General features: G+C 36.2%; 1 protein-coding gene across 1 annotated transcript in view; it reads left to right on the top strand.

Annotated features, from left to right (window-relative positions):
• The first annotated feature begins 1,481 nt into the window (after positions 1 to 1,481).
• Positions 1,482 to 22,023, top strand: part of LOC108738921 (neurotrimin-like) — a 207,336-nt gene continuing 186,794 nt past the window's right edge. Inside the window, exons 1-2 of the mRNA XM_025974972.1 lie at positions 1,482 to 1,611; positions 13,609 to 13,965. Coding sequence (XP_025830757.1) covers positions 13,881 to 13,965 — 85 coding nt within the window. The 5' untranslated portion in view covers positions 1,482 to 1,611; positions 13,609 to 13,880. The remainder of the gene's footprint in view (positions 1,612 to 13,608; positions 13,966 to 22,023) is intronic.

The raw sequence follows: 22,023 nt of genomic DNA on the forward strand, positions 1-22,023 counted from the left end.
GGAAATGCGAAGTTTAGCTCAGGATAGGAAAGAGTGGAGGTACGTGTCCAACCAGTCTTAGGACTGACGACCTTATCATGATGATGAATAGAAATTATTTGTCATTTTGTGAAACATTCATTATAGATAAAAAATGCTTCAGAATCATACTGTACAGGTGATTTGACGATATCTATTCATTTAGATAAGTTAGTGATGAGAAACTATAAAAAATACGTCAAAAATATGGTCTTATAAAAGCGCACCTAAATTTTGGACTACAATACATATAACTTGTAACTTTGTGAGATATTCATTATAGACACAAAATGCTTCAGAATCAGATTGTGCAAGCAATTTGACGATATCTCTTTATTTATAAAAGTTAGCGATGAGAAACTATAAAAAACCGTGAAAAATCCGGATTTAAAAAAGCGCACTTAAATTTTGGACTACAAAACAAATTATTTGTCAGATTGTAAAACATTCATTATAGATAATAAATGTTTCAGAATCAGATTGTGCAAGCGATTTAACGATTTCTTTTCATTTATATAAGTCAGCGACGAGAAACTATTACAAAAATTGAAAAATTCGGACTTACAAAAGCGCAGTTAAATTTTGGGCTATAAAACAAATTATTTGTCACATTGTGAGACTTTCATTATAGATAGAAAATGCTTCAGAATCAGATTGTGCAAGCTATTTGACGATATCTCTTCATGCTGTTTCACTTGGATAAATTGCCGATGACAAATTATTAAAAAGCGCTTAAAATATGGGTTTTATCACAGAGCACTTAAATTTTGGCCATCAAAACAAATTATTTGTAAATTTTTTAAATATAGAGTATACAAAAAAATGTTGCAGAATGTGATTGTACAAGTGGATTGACGATATCTTCTGACTTATTAAAAAGTGCTAAAATATGGATTTTATAAATGTGCACTTAAATTTTGGACTGCAAAATAAATTAGTTGTTACTTTTTGAAACATTATTACCTATGATAGAAAATACTGCAGAAATTGATTGTGCTAGAGCTTTGAAGGTAGCTCTTCACTTAAATAAGTTGACGATGAGAAACTGTTAATAAACCTAAAATATTTGAGTTTTATAAAAGCGCACTTAAATTCTTGACAACATATTTATTCAATACTTTTACTTAGGTCCGTACTAGTTGAAGTAGATACAGAAGCTTCAGTTTTCTATCGGTAAATTTGTGAAGTTTCCACTGTGCATAGTAGTACGTACATACTATATGAACCAATGCGGTCTTGTTAATAATCAGAACTAATTAGATAGGTATTAACGTAAGAGAGACCGCGACCTGTGGAATTTTCAGCGGCGTCGCGCGCGTCTGGGCGCATGAGCGCAAGGATTCTCTCCGTGTTTCCTGCCCGTGCGTTTGTAGGGGTGCGAGCAGGAGCAGGCCCTTAAAATATTAATCGGTTTAAGCGGGTGAACAGTGTCGATTCGGGTGCGACGGCGGAACGTGCCGAAAAAGCTTCTAAAGCTCGACGTGTTTGTTGTTTTTCGATCGGGGTTGACGACTATTTAGTAACAATGAACCATTGTTGAAGTGCGCGAAGTTTTTCAACGGTTATCTTTTTGTGGATAGTGTTAATATTTTTGTAAGTGATTAAGTATAACACGAAATAAAAATATTTAACATAAAATGAATTGATCGCAAAATAAGTTGTTATTGGATGCTTTAAAAATACAAAAAAAAAAACAGTTATTGTAAAATTGTAACGTCTACGTTTAAATTATACTAAAAGATAATTATATCTGTCTAAAATTATTTGGAATATAATGTTGTATATATACTTTTCACTAAAATAATTAATCGTAAGTCTACTCGATGGAAATTTGTGGTTTACTTCGCAAATAAAAAGCATTGTTGATTCTCACAAATTATACTAAAAAAAAACGTTTGTTTAACAACGATCTCAAATGAGTAGAAGGATAAAAGACTTTAAGCGGTTTTAATATAAATTTGGGGAAATAAAGCATTAAGTTTTACTTGTAAAGCAATTCCTGTAACTTTGATACCACTAACGGACTTTCTATAATATAGATATACAGTGTAAACTCTTTATAACGTTACTCGATTTAACGACAAACTCCTTAAAACGTCGAAATTGCTTGACTTTGGTTGGTTTACATTGTTTTCTATACAATATTACGCTCTATATAGCGTCACGCTCACTCTATTTAACGACAACAATTGAGCAGTACTTTCTAAGTTGCCGAAATAGATAAGAAATGCAGCTGTGTACGTTGTTGAAGAAGACGATCCTGTCCCTCCACCAAGTATCAAACAAGCACTTGATGCAGCGAAACTATTAAAAAAATACTTTCTATATAATCAAATTGATCCAGCAGTATCTCAAGATATGAGTAAGATACGTAACAAAATACAATTAAAATATTGAAACAGCAAAAAACATCAGACGAAGATAACAGGCTATACGCAATGTATGAATAATAATGTTCGTGTGCAAAATGTGTGCTATATTGGTAAATGCATATTATTATAGAATAGTAAAATAATATCTTTTATTTCTCTCCATTTAACGACCACTCTTTATAACGCCGAAAAATGTTCAGTCCCTTAAGTGTCGTCATATAGAGTTTACACTGTATTTCATTTTTCTATAAGAGGCACTAGAATTGATTGACCCAGTATAATATGTAACACTGTTAATAAATTATTGTAAGATTTTTTTTAAAATTGACATAAATCATCTTGATTTTCTGGAAACAGGAATAAGATAAAATAATTCGTTTAATTACTAAGACATTCTCGTATTTGCGATCACTTTTTATAATTATGCAAACAGTAGAAGTGTTTGAGTTGTGGTGTAATAGGAGGATGTTAAAAATTCCGTGGATAGAAAAGGTTAGAAATGAGGAGGTATTCCAAAGAGTAGGAGAATAACAGAGAGCGTTATGTCAATAAAAAGTAGACGAGGATAGACATGAAGAGCTAGTTGGGGATATCAAAAATTTTGGGGTGCTTCATTCCCACCAGCTACTAATGCAGGTGGGCAGTCAGCAATTTAAGGAAACCATTGAAAAAGTTAGATCACAGCAGACGGACCTAGAATTAAACAAAAAAAAATTAAGCAATGTTTATACCTCTAGGCCATGATTTTCGGTTTAGTATATCAGAAGCAGAAATAGTAGTTATGAGGGGTAGACGTAGAGCAATATTACACTCACTTCTGTTGGCAAATTGTAACTAAAGATACACGAAGAAAAATCAGAAAAATTACCATACCCTTACTGGGTGCTACTATACTAAAAATTCCTATGCTTTCTAGTAAAGTTCAGAAGATTCTCTTACAAAAATTATCAGATTAGTATTGAATTTTGTCAATGCAAATTTCTTGTAGTCACTTTATAGTGAAGAGCACGGTAATTGTTCTAAGATTTTTCTCTCTGTGTATAGGTTGCATCATTAAAGACACTACAACTGTAGGTATACATTTACAGGGGCAAAAGATTAGTATGCTTAGATTTGCAGGTGATATAGCAGTATTAGCATCTAGGAAGAAGGACCTAGAGATAGTTTTAAATAAAATGGAAGCGGTACTGACAGATCAGTACTGTATGAAAATAAATAAAAGTAAAACAAAAATATTGGTATGCAAGGGAAGAAAAAGTAGGGAAAGAGCGAATATAAAGATAGGAGACGAAAAATTAGAAGAAGTGGCTGATTTTAGATATCTAGGAAGTCAGATAAGTCAGGAGGGAAAGAGTAATAGGGATATAAAGCAGAGGATAGCGCAGGGTCGTGTCCCCTTTAATAAAAAGAAGTCACTTCTACGCTCGCGAACGCTTAATTTAGAAATTCGAAAAAGGTTGTTAAAGGTGTAAGTTTGGAGCACGGCTTTGTACAGGTGCGAAGCATGGACAGTGGGCGCGACGGAAAAGAAAAGGTTAGAAGAGTTCGAAATGTGGTGTTATAGGCGGATGATGAGGATATCGTGGGTAGAAAAGGTTAGAAATGAAGAGGCATTAGAAAGAATAGGAGAACAGAGGACTCTATGGAAGTCAATAAAAAATAGGCGAGATAGGTTGGTAGGACACCCTCTCAGACATGAAGGTCTAGTCAGAAACATATTAGAGGCAGAAACGTGAGTTAGGAGGGTTAGATTACTGGTCACAAATAGTTAAGGATTTTGGTTTATCTAGTTTTAGGGAAATGCGAAGTTTAGCTCAGGATAGGAAAGAGTGGAGGTGCGTGTCCAACCAGTCTTAGGACTGACGACCTTATGATGATAATGATGATGTATAGATTGCTCAAGTCTTATAGAAATACGAAGATTGACTCAAGATAGAATGGAGTGGAGGTGTGTGTCTTACCAGTCTTAGGGTTGAAGACCTTACTATGAAAATTATTATAAGTAAACGCAGAAAAAGTAGAAACTATAGTTACATATCAAGTGGTCGCGTAGGGTACAAATGTACAACTATAAAATACTGTCACATGTATGTAGGCAACTAAACATACATAGTGGCAAAGAAGACCAGGTTTCTAGACGGCATATACTAGATCATTCTAGAAACACGGTCAGCCTCTATAAATAGTTGACGCGAGATCGAGAACACGATTATTTCCCCACTCGAGGAGCGGTTTTAGTCCCTTCAGGTGGTGTCTTTTGAAGATTTCCCCCGTCGAGAATAATCTAAACAAAAAAAATTTGAGAACGTTAGTTGGAGGTGAAGAAACTGATGAAACTCATTTGTACCCCCCGCAACCACTTAATATGTAACTATAGCTTCTACTTTTTCTATGTTTCCTTATAACCATTTTCATTTTAAAACCTAAGACTTAAGTATTAACCTCGAAAGCCTCTGGGTCCAGACCTACGTATATGTTTAACCGGCGATACCCTCTCATAAGATAACCCATGTTAGGCTTCACAAATAAGATATTGTTATTTACAAATTGGATGGGATCGTAGGTACTCCACAATCAAGTCTAAGTCATTTTATTATTCGCAGAGATAAAATTTCAAATTTACAGTTACAGTCCCGATTAAGGCAGTTGTTGTCGTCTGCGTGTCCTAAATATTTAATAAGATAGTATCGAATTATTCGAGTACCGCCCCCTTCGGTGGGCGTAAGTCGATATTTAGTGAGTAGTCATTAGGCAATTATCGTCATTTAGGTAGGATCGATTTCCCTGTTCAATTCGTTTTTTATTTGATTTTTCATCATCACCCCTTGCCCCTTCATCTCTGCGCCTTCATTAAAAATCACTTTTGTACTGTTATCTCCATTTTCTCCACCCGTCTCCCCATTTAGATCGTAGGTAGGGTTGCCACCTTTTCAGGCTTTACATAAAGTATTTCTCGACTAAAAGGTTAAAAAAAAAGTACTCAGCATAAAAATAAAGTATTTTATTTTTTGTTTTTAAACTTATTTTTTGTTACACCTAGCAGCCAGTAACAAATTGCTGTCGCTCTTAAATACATTAATAGCCTCTAAACATGGCAAACAAAGATTTAAGTAAACTAAAAGTTCATTTTTAATTAGTTTTAATGAAGCTTTATTCCTGTCGTCCCGCCACTTTGCGTTCATAACAGAGAATACTCTTTCTGTAAATGCTGAAGTGGCCGGAACGGACAGCAAAAGTGACACTACTTTGAACAGATTTGGGAAATCAGGTTGTTCCGTAAATATGGCTTGCCATTTTTCTGTGCAATATTATTGATGTAAAAATACTCTGAATTTCGAATAATCGCTTACAAAATTACGATGTTTACTTAAGGCCTTAAATAAAGTATTTTTGCGTACTTTATGTGCATTGTAAAGTATAACGTACGCACAGTCGAAATAGAGTACAATACTTTATAATAAAGTACGGGTGGCAACCCTAATCGTAGGTCTCATATTGTGAGCAATGTTTTTCCAGCGAGAGGTATGACCTAGAGCGACGGCGACCGCCAAAAATGTTTTGAAAGTAAAAACTTATTTATTTGTATATAATAATTTATGCTAAGGCTTTGAGCGCCACTCTTAACAATTTTTTGGATTAAGGAGTATACTTTTTTCTGGACCTCAATAAAAATTTTTAGTAACATTTGAACCTCACATAAAATTACTTGTTGACCCCTGGCCTAGAGGTTAAGATCATCGCTTAGCATTCAGGAGGACATATCGGTTCGATTCCGAGTTCATCCCTCCTGGTTCATCTTTTTCTGTGGCTTTTCTTAATCACATAGGCAAAAGCTGGGGCAGTAATAATCTAATGATATCCCACAGACAATTTCTCATATCTCTTCACCACCTAGAAAGGAGGCTGGTGAAGATTTTCCTCCGGTGTAGCCCGGAGGGACTGTCCTCCCGTTAGCATTTTTGTAATGGTTCATCATTGAAACTTTCTTCAAAAAATTTCCTCTTACTGTATTCCTTTAGTACGTATTCAAGGAATAATTTTCCTTAAATGTCAAGTCTCTAGGCCACCGGTTTAGGCAGGTGGTCAGTCATGGTACTGTTTTATAGGAAATAATTTTCATTGGAGATAAAGACCAAACACAAAGGAATAAAACTAAGAAGACCTAACAATTTCTGTTTTATTATTAGATATAACAATCGGTTTTTAAATTAAATCCCTATTTGACCATTTACTAATATTCTCGATGAAGCTAAATGATTAAATAAAAATTTGAAATCACCAACAGATGCATATATATACTCATTTCATTAATTCAATTAAAAAACATTTCTTCTAATTAGTCTGCCACGTATTAAGAGATCAACACAATCAATTTCTCTATCCGGCAATTTTAGTTTATCTTGTAACCCATAAATTTGAGTTCTGTGTTATGCAAATAAGTTAGGGTTGGTAGCCATTCAAAAGGCGCGCAACGGGAAGTTGTAAAGATAAAATCAAGTCTTACAACCAACCGCCAAAGCGGAATGTAAAACATGCAAAGATAGTCAAAAATAAGTGTCAAGACTTGTCATTTCTGATTTACTTTTATTAAATAACAAAAAACAGAAAACGAAAACAAAACGCGTGTTTCGCAACAATAGAAATTAAGTCAATTGTTTCCATCAATGTGACCAACAATAGAGATTAAGTCAATTGTTTCCATCAATGTTACCAACACTTTTTTTCTTTAAAAAATAAAAGCCCTTTTATTTATAAGTTAATTGGGTTGCATAGTCATCGTCAATATTACACGAACAGTTGCATAACTGTAAGGGAAAGGTGGACGTGTAAAGTACAAAGTTCAGAGGTTACTGAGGGGACTAATAAAATCTTGAGATAATCATTTAGAATTATGTTTGCTATATTTATAAGCTATAACAAAGGTTACTCATCGTGACACAATTGTTACATCAATTTAATAGGTTAGGTGCACTTTCTCGAAGATCTGAACTGTAGTTTTATTTTGAAAGCTTTAATTTTATTTGTGAAAGAGACACTGTAAGCCAAGAAGTTCGATATTTTGTCACACACTTAATAACGGCACCATTGGTGAATAATAAAAACAGAAGTGTGCCAAAGAATGATAAGCATTTCTGTCTACGTGTTTGCATCCGTATTGACGTATAAATTACGAAAGAAGTTTTTCTTATCGGCCTTGGGAAGGTCTGTCAGCTCAAGGAAAAAATTGAAACGGATTTGGTTTGCGGTGAGAACCTTAACCAGATAAGAAAAACGGCAAATACGATATTATAGCGAACGTCATTCACATAAAAAAACATTCATCATAAGACCCTACCCTCCGGGAAGATTCTAAACCGTTTTAAAAGAATTGGATCGGTATTGCCAAAGTTTGCCAATAAAATTGAGACCAACAAACAATATTTATTTAAATGTCGCGGCGGAAGGAAACCGATCGGACGTTTTCTCATTCTCTCTCCCCATTTTCATTATTAGGGACATCGGGATATATAATTAAAAATTAAATCCCCTATATAGGGCATGAATAAAAACAACATTTTTATATTTAAAATGTTTACGTATCTAATGTGAAAATTCATGCGTCTGAAATTTCTCTAGAACTTAACTCGAAATTTTGCACCCATTTATTATTTACGAGGGTGGATTGATAAGTTTCCGGCCTGACCAAGAAAAACAAGGTTTTTAAAAATTTTTTTTTTTTATTTCTCAACATAATCTCCTCCAAGGCTGATACATTTCTCATAGCGGTGTTCCAGTCTATTAATGCCATCTCTATAGACTGATTCGTCAAGCTCCTCAAAATAACCATTTACAGCTTCGATTACTTCTTCATTGTCCGCAAATCTCTTACCGCCAAGCCATTTTTTGAGATTAGGGAACAGAAAATAGTCACTCGGGGCTAGGTCTGGAGAGTAAGGAGGGTGCGGCATCAATTCAAACTTTAGATCGTTGATTTTAGCCGTCGCAACGATTGACGTGTGCGCTGGTGCGTTATCGTGATGAAACAAGATTTTTTTCTTCGCCAGATGAGGTCGTTTAATTTTCACCTCGTGGCTCAAACGTTGCAATAAGTCTGCGTAGTATTGACCAGTGATAGTATTACCCTTTGCAAGGTAATCAATGTATATAATACCTCTTGCATCCCAAAAAACAGTAGCCATAACCTTGTTCGCCGAAAAAATTGTTTTTGCCTTCTTTGGAGTTGGTTCCCCTGGTCCAATCCACTGTTTAGACTGTTCTTTGGTTTCAGGAGTGTAGTGGTGGACCCACGTTTCGTCAACGGTTACGAATCGACGCAAAAATTCGCTTGGATTACGCTTATACAATGACAAATTTGCGGTAGAAATGTTTTTTCGAATCAATTTTTGGTCGACTGTTAGCAAACGCGGCACCCATCTTGCACAGAGCTTTTCCATATGCAAATGTTGGTGCAAAATATGTTGCACACGTTCATATGACATCTTACAGGTCTCAGCTATCTCACGCACTTTCAATCTGCGGTCTCCCAGCACTATTTGATGAATTTTTTCGATCATATCTGGAGTTGTGACCTCAACGGGGCGTCCTGAGCGAGGCCCATCAGAGGTGCTCACACGACCCTTTTTAAACTCGGAAACCCACTGCTTAACGGTTGAATATGACGGGGAGGATGTCCCCAGTGTTGAGTCCATCTCTTTTTTAATTTCCTTCGGCGTTAACCCCTTCAAATAAAAGTATTTGATGACAGCACGATTTTCCTGCTTTTCCATTTTTACGAAAACCACAGAGGCGTCTTGTTCAGCGTGCTGTCAAACCTACACTAGCAAGGAGATCGGGCTGAAACTATAGCTACAAGCTATCCAAGGATGGTACTATAGAATGTCACCTCAAGGTAGGCCTAGTGGCGTCATCTCTTGGTTAGGCCGGAAACTTATCAATCCACCCTCGTATTTATTTAATCTAACATCAATTTAGTAAACAGTCAATGGGTAATTCATGTCGTTCAGCCTGGTTCAATTTTTATACAAAAAAGCACTTTCAGTTTTTCTCGAACTTTCCAATTTCAAGTAAAAGCATTCTTCGGCCAATACATTTAATATTAAGACAGAAACTAGAAAAAAATTAATAAACGTAAATTAAGATGAGAAAAAAGGCGTAGCAGTGGGTGTGAATTGATCTCAGGTCCGCTTGTACGTCACTCCAAGATCGATACCGCCGATCCATTTACTGCTTCTTAAAAACTGTTCGTTAATGTTGATATTCCAGAAAGTTCTTTTAAATGAAGAGAAAAACTAATAGCAGACGACATTAAACATTAGACTAGAGGCTGTTAAATTTGTCCTAAATTAAATGTTTAAATTTTAATGTGCGTTGACAGAGTCTATAATTAATCATCAGCAAAATGTTAAATGTTAACTCACAAAAACGTCTTTTTTTATGTTGTATAGCATACAAAGTTCCCCGGTGACATTAGGGTGTGCTCATTCAGCCAGTAAAAGTCAATATTTTAAAATAACACTCTTTTGTCTTTTTGAACCCTTCGTCTCCTCCCTTCTATGTAAATAATGAACAAAGGAGTCCCGATATCAGCTTTTTATCTAATGAGATCCGGTAATTGATTTTCCACCTTCTTTTTTTGTAAGAGTTCTTGCGAGAACTGAAAATTTTTCAGTCATTGAGGAACCAAAAAAGTTTACAAAATCTTGAAGCTTTAGACATTCACTTTTTGATAAGATCATTGTTGGTCATTTTTTATGTCATTTTGAGTCTATTTTCTCGGAAATTATGTAGGTCTACCTCTACTTTTCTTAACTCATACTAGCTCAGGATTGGAATGAGTACAAGTGCGTGCTCAACCAGTCTTAAGACTGATGGTTCTATGAAGATGAAGGTGATGATGAAATGGTGTCATCATTAATCGTATGATCTATGCAACAAACAATAAAGGAGATCGCATGAAGCTGGCATAAGAATGTACTCATTATCATAAGGTCGTCAGTCTTCAGACTACTTGGACACGCACCTCCACTCTTTCCTATCCTGAGCTAATCTTCGCATTTCCCCAAATCTAGAACAACCCACATCCTTAACTATTTCCGAACAGCAGTCTAATCTGGGTTTACCTCTACTCTTCTTAACTCCTGCTTCTAAAATGTCTCTAACTAGCCCTTCATACCTGAGAAGGTGTCCTACCACCTTATCTCGCCTATTCCTTGTTTTCTTTTATATCGTCCTATGTCCTCCTATTAATTCTAGTACCTCATCTTTTCTAGTCTTTTCTAACTACAGTATCCTCATCATTTGGCTGTAACACCACATTTCGATTGCGTCTAAATTTTAGTACAGAGTAGTGGTTCAATCCTTCCTAATCGAATTTTTAAATTAACCATACGCGAGTATAGAAGTGACTTCTATTTGTTGAAGGCGACTCGTCCTCCCGCTATCCTCTGTTTTATATCTCTACTGCTTCTTCTATCCTGGGAGTTATCTAACTCCCTAAATACAGCCACCTCTTCTAATTCTATGTCTCCTACCTTTATATTAACTCTTCTCCTACTTCTTCTTCCCTTGCGTACCAGTATTTTTGTTTTACTTTGATTTATTTTCACACTGTTTTGTCAATACCGTTTCTATTTTATTTAAGGCCATATCTCTCTCCTCCTTGCTAGATACTCGAAAATAGTTGATGCCGTTTTTGTATTTAATTATTTATTTATTGTTTACGTTTCAATAGTAATTATTATTTTCGNTTACTTTGATTTATTTTCACACTGTTTTGTCAATACCGTTTCTATTTTATTTAAGGCCATATCTCTCTCCTCCTTGCTAGATACTCGAAAATAGTTGATGCCGTTTTTGTATTTAATTATTTATTTATTGTTTACGTTTCAATAGTAATTATTATTTTCGGAAAACAATGCCATTTTTTTCTGTTTCCGATAGAGATACTTCCTGAAAGGAATCTATATCTATTCGGGCATGCATTTATAAAGTGTTGAATAATTCATCGGGCAGCTTTCCGTTTAATGGACATTCAACTAATAATTTCATCCGCCTGTCGCGAATTTCAAATTACTTTTTGTAACAGAGATTAATTAGAAAATGCCGAAAGGATTTTAGTTGCCATTTTGAAGACTCAAAGTTTGGTATTGGAGCAGTCATTTTAGAGGACGAGTTGTCTCCTTAATAAATCCTTTTAAATTGACAATTAAACTGATTTATCAGTATCACATTATGTTTCTCTTTATACAGTGTAAACTCTTTATAACGTCACTCGATTTAACGACAAACTCCTTAAAACGTCGAAATTGCTTGACTTTGGTTGGTTTACAGCATTTTCTATACAATATTATACTCTATATAGCGTCACGCTCATTCTATTTAACGACAACAATGCGGCATTATAAATCATTAAGCAGTACTTTCTAAGTTGACGAAATAGATAAGAACTGCAGCTGTGTACGTTGTTGAAGAAGACGATCCTGTCCCTCCACCAAGCATCAAACAAGCACTTGATGCAGCGATACTATTAAAAAATACTTTCTATATAATCAAATTGATGCAGCAGTATCTCAAGATATGAGTAAGATACGTAACAAAATACAATTAAAATATTGGAGCAGCAAAAAACATCAGACGAAGATAACAGGCTATACGTAATGTATGAATAATAATGTTCGTGTGCAAAATGTGTACTATATTGGTAAATGCATATTATTATAGAATAGTAAAATAATATCCTTTATTTCTCTCCGTTTAACGACCACTCTTTATAACGCCGAAAAATGTTCTGTCCCTTAAGTGTCGTTTTATACAGTTTACACTGTATTGCGGAATCATATTGCAGTACATAAAAATTTAGTTTTTTCAGAATTAATAATTATCAAATCATGCGTTTGNTTCTAGTTTTAGGGAAATGCGAAGTTTAGCTCAGGATAGGAAAGAGTGGAGGTACGTGTCCAACCAGTCTTAGGACTGATGACCTTATGATGATGATGAAAGGAACAAGTTAGGTCTAAAACCATATCTAAATCTAATTCTATACTTTACGAGGTTTGTCTGCTTGGGTTCTATTACGGTTGAACTGTTACAATATGAATACGAGCGTCAGGTTTTCTTGACTAGAACTACTTTATAGTCAAAGTAGTATATCCCTAGGATTGAAGGATTAAATGTTACTTTTAACGTTTGTCTTTTCTTTCTGTACGCAACAGGGCCAAAAATTATTAAATTGTGTAGGGAATGAAAGTTTAAAACATGTGGCAAATTTAAAAAATGAATAACAGTCACCATTTGCAATGCAGCTGTTTCATAAAAGTAATCAAAAACGCGTTACTTCCGAGTTTTACGGTCGGAGTTTACCTCGTCTTTACGGTCACATAGATATAAAACTTGTAGCCGAAATCAAGTTTTAAAATCTAATTTTCGCTGTTCTCAAACTTCCACAAGTTCCAAATAGATTTTTATTTCATAGCTTCACTAAACTTGGAAATTACTTTTTATCATTTAATTAATAGATAAATGCAATTCATTTTTAGCACAAAAAGATTTTGATCTACTGCAATCTATCGAAAGAAGATAAGAAGATACCTTTTTTAGGGTATATCATTTCTCAGAGTTGGTAATGCTGAAAACAAGAACGAACTACATCATTAAAACAAAACAATTTTCCTTGCCTATTGTTTAATTATTATTATAAGGGAAAACACAATATTTTCTACTTTCTGTGAGTCAATATAATGTGCTTTTGATTTCAATATTTAGCAAAAAGTTATTTACTAACAATATTCTATATAGATATAATAAAGCGAGTTTTGTAAATGTAAAGTTTAACTTCTGAAAGTTGGCTTTGCTGACAGGATCAATTAGAAACAATCAAAACTCTTGTGTTTGAAGCATGGTTAGGAGAGCAGTTTACTTTTTGCTGCTTTCCATATCTATTGTTTTAATTCAGCGCTGCCAACGGCTTGTGTATGAGATTAAATTCCCTATGAAATAAACATGTCTCCTTACGGACTATTTAAATAATAATTTGGAATTAAAACTACAGACAAGTACAAATCAACTTTAGAGACCTATACATTTAGGTACAATGTTTAACTTTCAAATGAAACAAAACTGTTTAAAACCGCAAAGGTTCCATTACGCCAGTTTTAATAGGGTATTTCATTTACACTGACCTTTTATGAAAAACTCCATTAAACGTTATTTCCTTTTAAAGTTCCCGTTACATGGTTCGAATATCGTGTTAGCGAGAGAGAGGTGAACTGTTATTTGAAATAAATCCTGTTGATAAATTCGAGTAATAATCATTGTTAAAACAAAGTGCGAAAAACAGTAACTGCCCGGAAAGTGATCTCAAACAAATAAACCAAGCATAAATGTAATAGCCACATGATTATTTAAATTATGAATTAATAAATGTTTCAGTAATTACTAGACATCAAACTATTTTAATGTAAACTAGTGTGAACTGTGAACGAGTGGTTCAATATGGCTGCCAGTCGTTTGTTTGGGGCTCCACATCTGTTTATCATCTTGGTTACGCTGATTGCATTGTCTCGACAGTCTTTTCAAGGTAAGGAATAACTTATTAGTGACATCTAGGGATTATTATTACTATGTATGAAGAAAATCTGGTCAAACCTTTAGTGAAAAACAAAAATTAGTGACGAATATAATGTCAAACGTGCAGCGATCGGTTTATTTTATGTTGCGCCACGGTTTCATTTGGTGGAATGCAACTTTTGGAACAGTTGAGAAGCGTTCATTTATTCTTTGGCATATTTGAATGAAGCCAATAGGCAACAGAACGTGCTCAAGTGTAGTTTGTCTATCTCTTTATACATCTTGCTATCAAGATAAGAAGAACGCAGAAACGGGTTGTGAACATTACGAATTGTTCAATTTACTGTTAAATTTGGACACTTTCGGAGTTTTCAAAATGGTTTTATTTCTAATATGTTCTTAAAACTTGACAACACGTATACATTGATGGAGAAAATTAGTGGATAAGGATTAATACTTTATAAACACACGGTTCACAATAATATCTGTACCTACATTCAACGAATTTGCGTCAATCAATCTAGACGAAGGACAAAAATAAAAAAATTACAAAAATGACGTAATATTCGCGATATAACTATCTATCATAGAGGTACGTAACATGGCGGACAGGGACGGATTAAGGAGTTTATACATCCACAAAACACATAAATTTACCTAAACACATACACACAAATACCCTATATACAATATGGCCTACTTTGACGTTATTACGTGAACGTTTTTGGCAAATCCATGGTCTAATCCCTGTTTGAATATTTCATCTGCAATATGTCATCAGACCAAATTCACGTGACATCGCGCGCTGTTCGCTCGCTAATAATGCAATCCGTGATCTGATAAAATCCAAAATGGCGGCGGACAGGTGCAGGGGGCGATGTTTCGTTAATTCGAATTACCCAAATCCCGAAATTAAATTCGACGAACGCGTTTCGTAAACATACGTCCACGTTGTCGTCCACATATTTTCGTTATTTTGACAGTTCTGACGGACGTACAGACTGACGGAATCAGCGTTATTATGTCGGACGGGTACCTAACGGTGAATAAATTAATAACCAATTAATTAATTAATTGCTTTCGACGATCAGACGCCCTTTCATGTGCGTTGTCGTCAACGTTTACGCTTTATAATAAAGTCACGGATGGGTAAATTTGTTTAACGCCGAAAAATTGATTACCCATCGGAGGGTTTGACAAGCGACAGTCGATGTACAGGGACGGACCGATGTGATTAAAGACCATTATGCCACTGTCAAAGTCAGGTTCGGTAAAACTCAGGCATGTACAGTCATTTTGTCTAACATATGAAAAATAGTTGGGAACGTCCCAAAGAACAACTACTCTGGATCATGTCTAGCTACCAACCAGTCAGTTATACAGTCGATCCTGATCTTTTGCGTACCTAAGCAACTTCTAACCGCTCTTTTTTATTAGGTTATCTCTTTTCATTTTGCCTGTATTACTTATGATGCATTTCCTAATTTAACAAGGGCGTCTTCAAAACGCAGCAAATGACTACAGCCTCATGTGGAAACAAGAAAAAAGATACATCCGTTCTCACAGATAATTTATAGGAATAAATTGTGTTGGTAGCATTGTCTGTCTGCCACCTTTAAGTAATAATGTTTTCGTAATTTCTTTCTATAGTGTTCAGTTTATTAATTGCTTTGGTGAATTTGTGTATATTTTGGTAGCCCTGTCTGTCGTTGTTTAACAATGCTCTCGCTCTTTCGTTTGTTTCGTAATTATTGAAGTGATGCTATCGAAATGTAAAAAACAGTGCTACTAACATTATTGCCTCTTATATGGGTAAATTCATACAAATACAAGAAAAAAAAAGACGCCATTACTTTGCGAAAAAAAATCACAGAAACATTTCCTTTGGTTGAAATTACTTGAAAGCAGCAACAATTTTTTCTCATTAATATTAAAAACAACACACTATAATTGTTGTCGCCAAACAAACGTTCTATTACAAATTAATGTAATTGAAGTAATGATTCAGACTTTTAAATGAAAAAACGAAATTTCAAAAACGGACATTTTTATGACAATTTGAAACTATGTTAAATTTTTCGTTGTAGCTGTAATTCCACTGATAAATCTATCTCCACGCCAAGCACGCATCGAGCTGGAAGCCCGTGTGTGGGATGTGGAAAGAAAACAAAACAAAAAAGTGTCGTCCAAATTGCCGTTTAATGGCCCTTGCAAGGTTGCCATTTGTTTCGACAATGCACAAAGCAATTTCGCGGGCTAACGACCCACTCTGTATATATTTTTCATTTTTATTCTCTTGCTTGACGATTCCGTCCATTCGGTCGCTCCGCTACGAGCAAGAAAATCTAAAATAGAGAGACAGAGAGAGATGTTGTTGGAAGACTGAGTACGACAAAGAGAGAGGCAGAAAGAGTTGGGAGGCACGTGGAGGTAATTTGTCACCGTGTTTGAAGATAACGCAAAGTGTACTGTTAACATAATACTATGCAGTACAAGATGAAAGGGTGAACATTCATGGGATGTACCCGTATTACATATACGTACACGATATGCACGTCTAGGGCTGCATTTACACAAGACGATTGCAACTAGATGGCGTATATTGAGAATAAGTACTTGCTACGTGAATATAATACAAATTCTCTCCGGGAAATAATTCACATGCTCACGTTTCTCAAAATGTTATTGAAAACGTGATTCACACTTCTTATTCTCCTCTTATAACTCTCTTCCCCCGCTAGCCCATCTTTAACGTATGCTCCCTCATTATCAGCTGTGGATCAGGCATGTATATGAAAGGGATTTCAAAATATTTCTAAATTAATAATGGAATCAATTTAGTTCATCGACTTCATGATGAAGAGCTTCTGGGCTTTTCTGCTGTGATCGAATTCTGATTGCAGACGTTTCGCCAAGCTTAACAGATGATATCTTCGGTGCTTCACTGTGTATGATTGGCGGCTGAATGGTTAATGTGGGATCTTAGTCTCGCGGTCACGGTTGGCATCGTCATGTTTCGTTCCGGTAGGTGGCAGTGGTTTTCAGGATCTCGTCATCATCATAAGGTAAAGATAACTCTCATTTTCTCAGGAATGGGGTTGAATGTTGAAATTAATACCAAGGTTTCTAAGTCTGTGAATGGCCAAATTGTGCCAAGTAGTGTTTGTTAATTGTCTCTAGTACATGTCATCATCATAAGGTCGTCAGTCTTAAGACTGGCTGGACACGCACCTCCACTCTTTCCTATCCTGAGCTAATCTTCGCATTTCCCTAAAACTAGAACAACCCACATCCTTAACTATTTGCGAACAGTAACCTAACCTAGGTCTACCTCTACCCCTCCTAACTCCCGTTTCTGCCTGTAATATGTCTCTGACTAGACCTTCATGCCTGAGAAGGTGTCCTACTAACCTATCTAGCCTATTTCATATTGACTTCCATAGAGTCCACTGCTCTCCTACTTTTTCTAAAACTTTTCATTTCTAACCTTCTCTATCCACGGTATCTTCATCATTCGCCTGTAACACCATCGCATCCGTAAAGCGCCGTGCTTCAAACATACACCTTTAACAACAAACAGAAAAACTCAAAACCCCAACGCCAAAACACGACACTGTAGTTGTCCGAAGCACTTTTCGGTAACTGAGACAGTTTACTTCAGTCCCTGAAGAAGGTGTCGTGTTTTGGGGTTGGGGTTTTGAGTTTTTCTGTTTGTTCTACAACAACCGCCAAAGTTTTTCCAATCTTCATATACCTTTAACAACCTTTTTAGAATCTCTAAATTAACCTTTCGCGAGCATAGAAGTGACTTCTTTCTATTGAAGGCTACTCGAGCCTGCGCTATCCTCTGATTTATATCCCTACTACTCTTTCCGTCCGGACTTCCTTCCTGACACGTTCCAGGCTCTGTTTATCTTTAATCTATCTTCTCTGTTAAGATTATCCGGATATTGTGCAATTTCTAAGGCTTATCTCCTAGCTAAATTGTAATAGCCTGACGTGTGTACTAACACTTACGTATCTTCGAAGGAGATCCTGTGTCCTTTCTTTCAGGAATGTTCTGCTAAAGTGGATTTGCCTGGTTGGTGTAAGCGCAAATGTCTTTCGTGTTCCTTTTTCCTTGTTGCGATCGTGAATTCTGTTATACCTTGGAACAATCTCCGCAAGGAATCAAGTAGACTCCTGGTGTATGTAGTGGGTTTAGTTAGTCTTTGGGGTTTCTGGCGTATCTTCCTCGTAGGTGTGAAAATCGTTCTAATTCCATTTTTACGTAGTAACTCAGAGATCCGATCCGTTACGTTGTGGATATACGAGGGTGGATTGATAAGTTTCCGGCCTGACCAAGAAAAACAAGGTTCTTAAAAATTTTTTTTTTTTATTTCTCAACATAATCTCCTCCAAGGCTGATACATTTCTCATAGCGGTGTTCCAGTCTATTAATGCCATCTCTATAGATCCTCAAAATAACCATTTACAGCTTCGATTACTTCTTCATTGTCCGCAAATCTCTTACCGCCAAGCCATTTTTTGAGATTAGGGAACAGAAAATAGTCACTCGGGGCTAGGTCTGGAGAGTAAGGAGGGTGCGGCATCAATTCAAACTTTAGATCGTTGATTTTAGCCGTCGCAACGATTGACGTGTGCGCTGGTGCGTTATCGTGATGAAACAAGATTTTTTTCTTCGCCAGATGAGGTCGTTTAATTTTCACCTCGTGGCTCAAACGTTGCAATAAGTCTGCGTAGTATTGACCAGTGATAGTATTACCCTTTGCAAGGTAATCAATGTATATAATACCTCTTGCATCCCAAAAAACAGTAGCCATAACCTTGTTCGCCGAAAAAATTGTTTTTGCCTTCTTTGGAGTTGGTTCCCCTGGTCCAATCCACTGTTTAGACTGTTCTTTGGTTTCAGGAGTGTAGTGGTGGACCCACGTTTCGTCAACGGTTACGAATCGACGCAAAAATTCGCTTGGATTACGCTTATACAATGACAAATTTGCGGTAGAAATGTTTTTTCGAATCAATTTTTGGTCGACTGTTAGCAAACGCGGCACCCATCTTGCACAGAGCTTTTCCATATGCAAATGTTGGTGCAAAATATGTTGCACACGTTCATATGACATCTTACAGGTCTCAGCTATCTCACGCACTTTCAATCTGCGGTCTCCCAGCACTATTTGATGAATTTTTTCGATCATATCTGGAGTTGTGACCTCAACGGGGCGTCCTGAGCGAGGCCCATCAGAGGTGCTCACACGACCCTTTTTAAACTCGGAAACCCACTGCTTAACGGTTGAATATGACGGGGAGGATGTCCCCAGTGTTGAGTCCATCTCTTTTTTAATTTCCTTCGGCGTTAACCCCTTCAAATAAAAGTATTTGATGACAGCACGATTTTCCTGCTTTTCCATTTTTACGAAAACCACAGAGGCGTCTTGTTCAGCGTGCTGTCAAACCTACACTAGCAAGGAGATCGGGCTGAAACTATAGCTACAAGCTATCCAAGGATGCTACTATAGAATGTCACCTCAAGGTAGGCCTAGTGGCGTCATCTCTTGGTTAGGCCGGAAACTTATCAATCCACCCTCGTATGACAAAGTTGTCGTGATCATGGTTGACTCCTCCTTGTTGTTCATCGTTCTTGGTTCTCGGCGTGGTATTACTGCTCCTTCGATTTTTTTTTTCGAGTGTAACCGTTAGCTAACAGTAAGGGTCGTGGATATTCAAGTTCTTCTTGGTGGTGTTTATAATCAGCTAACGTAAAATCTCGATGGATTAACGTTTTGATCACGTCGCATTTCTGTGCGGGATGGTGGTTGGGGGTATTCTGTAGGTAACGACCCGTATGTGTCTTTTTCTTGTTGATACCCCTATTTAGACGGTGTTCTTTTAACCAGAATATTCAAGAAAGGTAAGGTGTAATCTCTCTCCTCTTCCATTGTGAAGTTGATGTTGTTGTGTTATCCGTTGAGATGATCTAAGAATTGTAGCAGATGTTCCATTTCGTGCTGCCAAATGATAAACGTGTCATCCTCGTATCTAAGTCATAACTTGGGTTTCTTGGGAGCTTTGCGTAGAGCTTCCTTTTCAAAATTATCTATAAAGAAGTTCGCTATTACTGGACTAAGTGGGTTCCCTATTTCTACACCATCTTCCTGCTGGTAGAATTGTCCGTTCCAAAGAAAGTAACTTGAAGTTAAGCGACTTCTTCTGATGTGAAGTGGTTCTCTAACAGCTGAAGTGTGCCCTTGACTGGGATGTTGGTTAAAAGTGATTCCACACCGAAGCTTTCGTGCACCTCGTGGGGTTCAGTATTTATCGTACTTATTAGGTTGACGAAGTTTGCCGAGTTCTTTACGTAATGTTCTGTGTTGCCCATCAGAGGCTTCAAATCAGACTTGCCAGATGCTGTGCTGGTTTATACTGCGGGCTTCCTATAGAGTTGACGATTGGACAAAGAGGCGTATCGTTATTATGGATCTTGAGAAGAGCATAGCGACGGGAAGATTTCCTGATGTCCGAAGTTGTAAATTGCTTGATGAGTTTGTCCTCCCAGTAGGTCTTCTTAAGTAAATTTGTAGTTCGGCGTTCTGCCTTCGTTGTGGGATTCTGGCTGCAACGTTTGTAGTTGTCTTCGGATATTAAGGCTGTAATTTTCTGGTTGTGTTCTTTGGTGTCCATGATTACAGTAGCATTCCCCTTGTCGGCTGGTAGGATTGTAATATCTTTATTGTTACGTAGTTCCTTTAGTGCATCCCGTTCTTCCTTCGATTTGAATTTTCTTAAGTAACAATATAAGTAGTATCATAGGCAGGAGATACCATACTCTCCTATCAATATTGCTTCCATTTTCTCCCTTCCTCTTGCTAGACTCTAATACTGCTAGGTTATCAGCAAATCTAAGCATGCTAATCTTTTGTTTCTGTATGTTGTTACATAGTATCCATAAAGTCTTATTTAGGTCATTGGTAGAAAGTTGGAACATCTAAATTATTTATTTAAAACTGCAGGCTAAAATCTAGTTACTTAATAGGTCAATTAGCGACTGTTTAAATAGCGGAATTAATAATAATAGTCGAGAGTCGAATCCAAGAACATGAAGGAAGGTGGTGAGGCGGCTGACCACCATGAACCTTTTGTTCTCTTCCTAATATTTACTTAAGTACGATGTCACTCACATTCTATAGCTAGCTGTTTCTCTTTTCTATTCTAAAATCCCACCACTACATCCGCAATTATTATTATTAACATTTTCTCCCACTTAGCATTGTCAAGAGCCTTTTCTACAACGGTAAATATTTAATAAACACATTGACGATTTTGGTTTGCTACTTTAGATATCTTTGCACTGAATTATACTTTAAATCATCCAATCAAGACATAAACACCTATTTTACTTTAACTAGAGTCATCTAGCGGCGAGAACCGTTACTTTTATTGATATTATTTTAAAAACCAATGCTGCTTCTCACCCATCATCAACTGAGCTGTTGCAGTCTTAGCAATGAAACAGAAACTACTCAGTAAATTTATACTCCATAGCTCAATGATTTAAACATATATTTTACATACGAAAGGGATAAATTAAACATTAGTTACAATTAAAAGTAACATAACCTAACAAATTTGATAGTTGTGCGAAGTATTCTGAAAACATTGGGTTCAAAAATCAACATAGCGCAGAGCAGAAGGCACGAGAAACTTCGTTTTATTTAAAAAAACAAAAGGGGACTAAAAAATTGTTATTCATCCATATGTGCAAATACCAATTGATATAAAAGCGTCGCTTGAGGCACAATCATTTTTTTTTACTCATTTTTCTCCCGGTCTATTTGGGAAATGAGGTTGAAATATCCAAACGAAAATAATCAAAAGGGCGAGACGATAAAGAATTGGTTCGTCTCCGAACCTTATTGGTACACATAAGTATATATATAAATGTGTATGTATATGCGTGTAGATGTAACATCGCCTATAAAAATTTAAATTCAAAATCCGAAGTCGTTTAGATTTGGACGGGACCAAGTCCCTCCGCGTCTCGGCGCGGGGCGTCGTTACAGTGGGTCAT

The sequence above is a fragment of the Agrilus planipennis genome, unplaced genomic scaffold, assembly GCF_000699045.2.
Source record: "Agrilus planipennis isolate EAB-ADULT unplaced genomic scaffold, Apla_2.0 scaffold118, whole genome shotgun sequence".
Lineage (NCBI taxonomy): Eukaryota > Metazoa > Arthropoda > Insecta > Coleoptera > Buprestidae > Agrilus > Agrilus planipennis.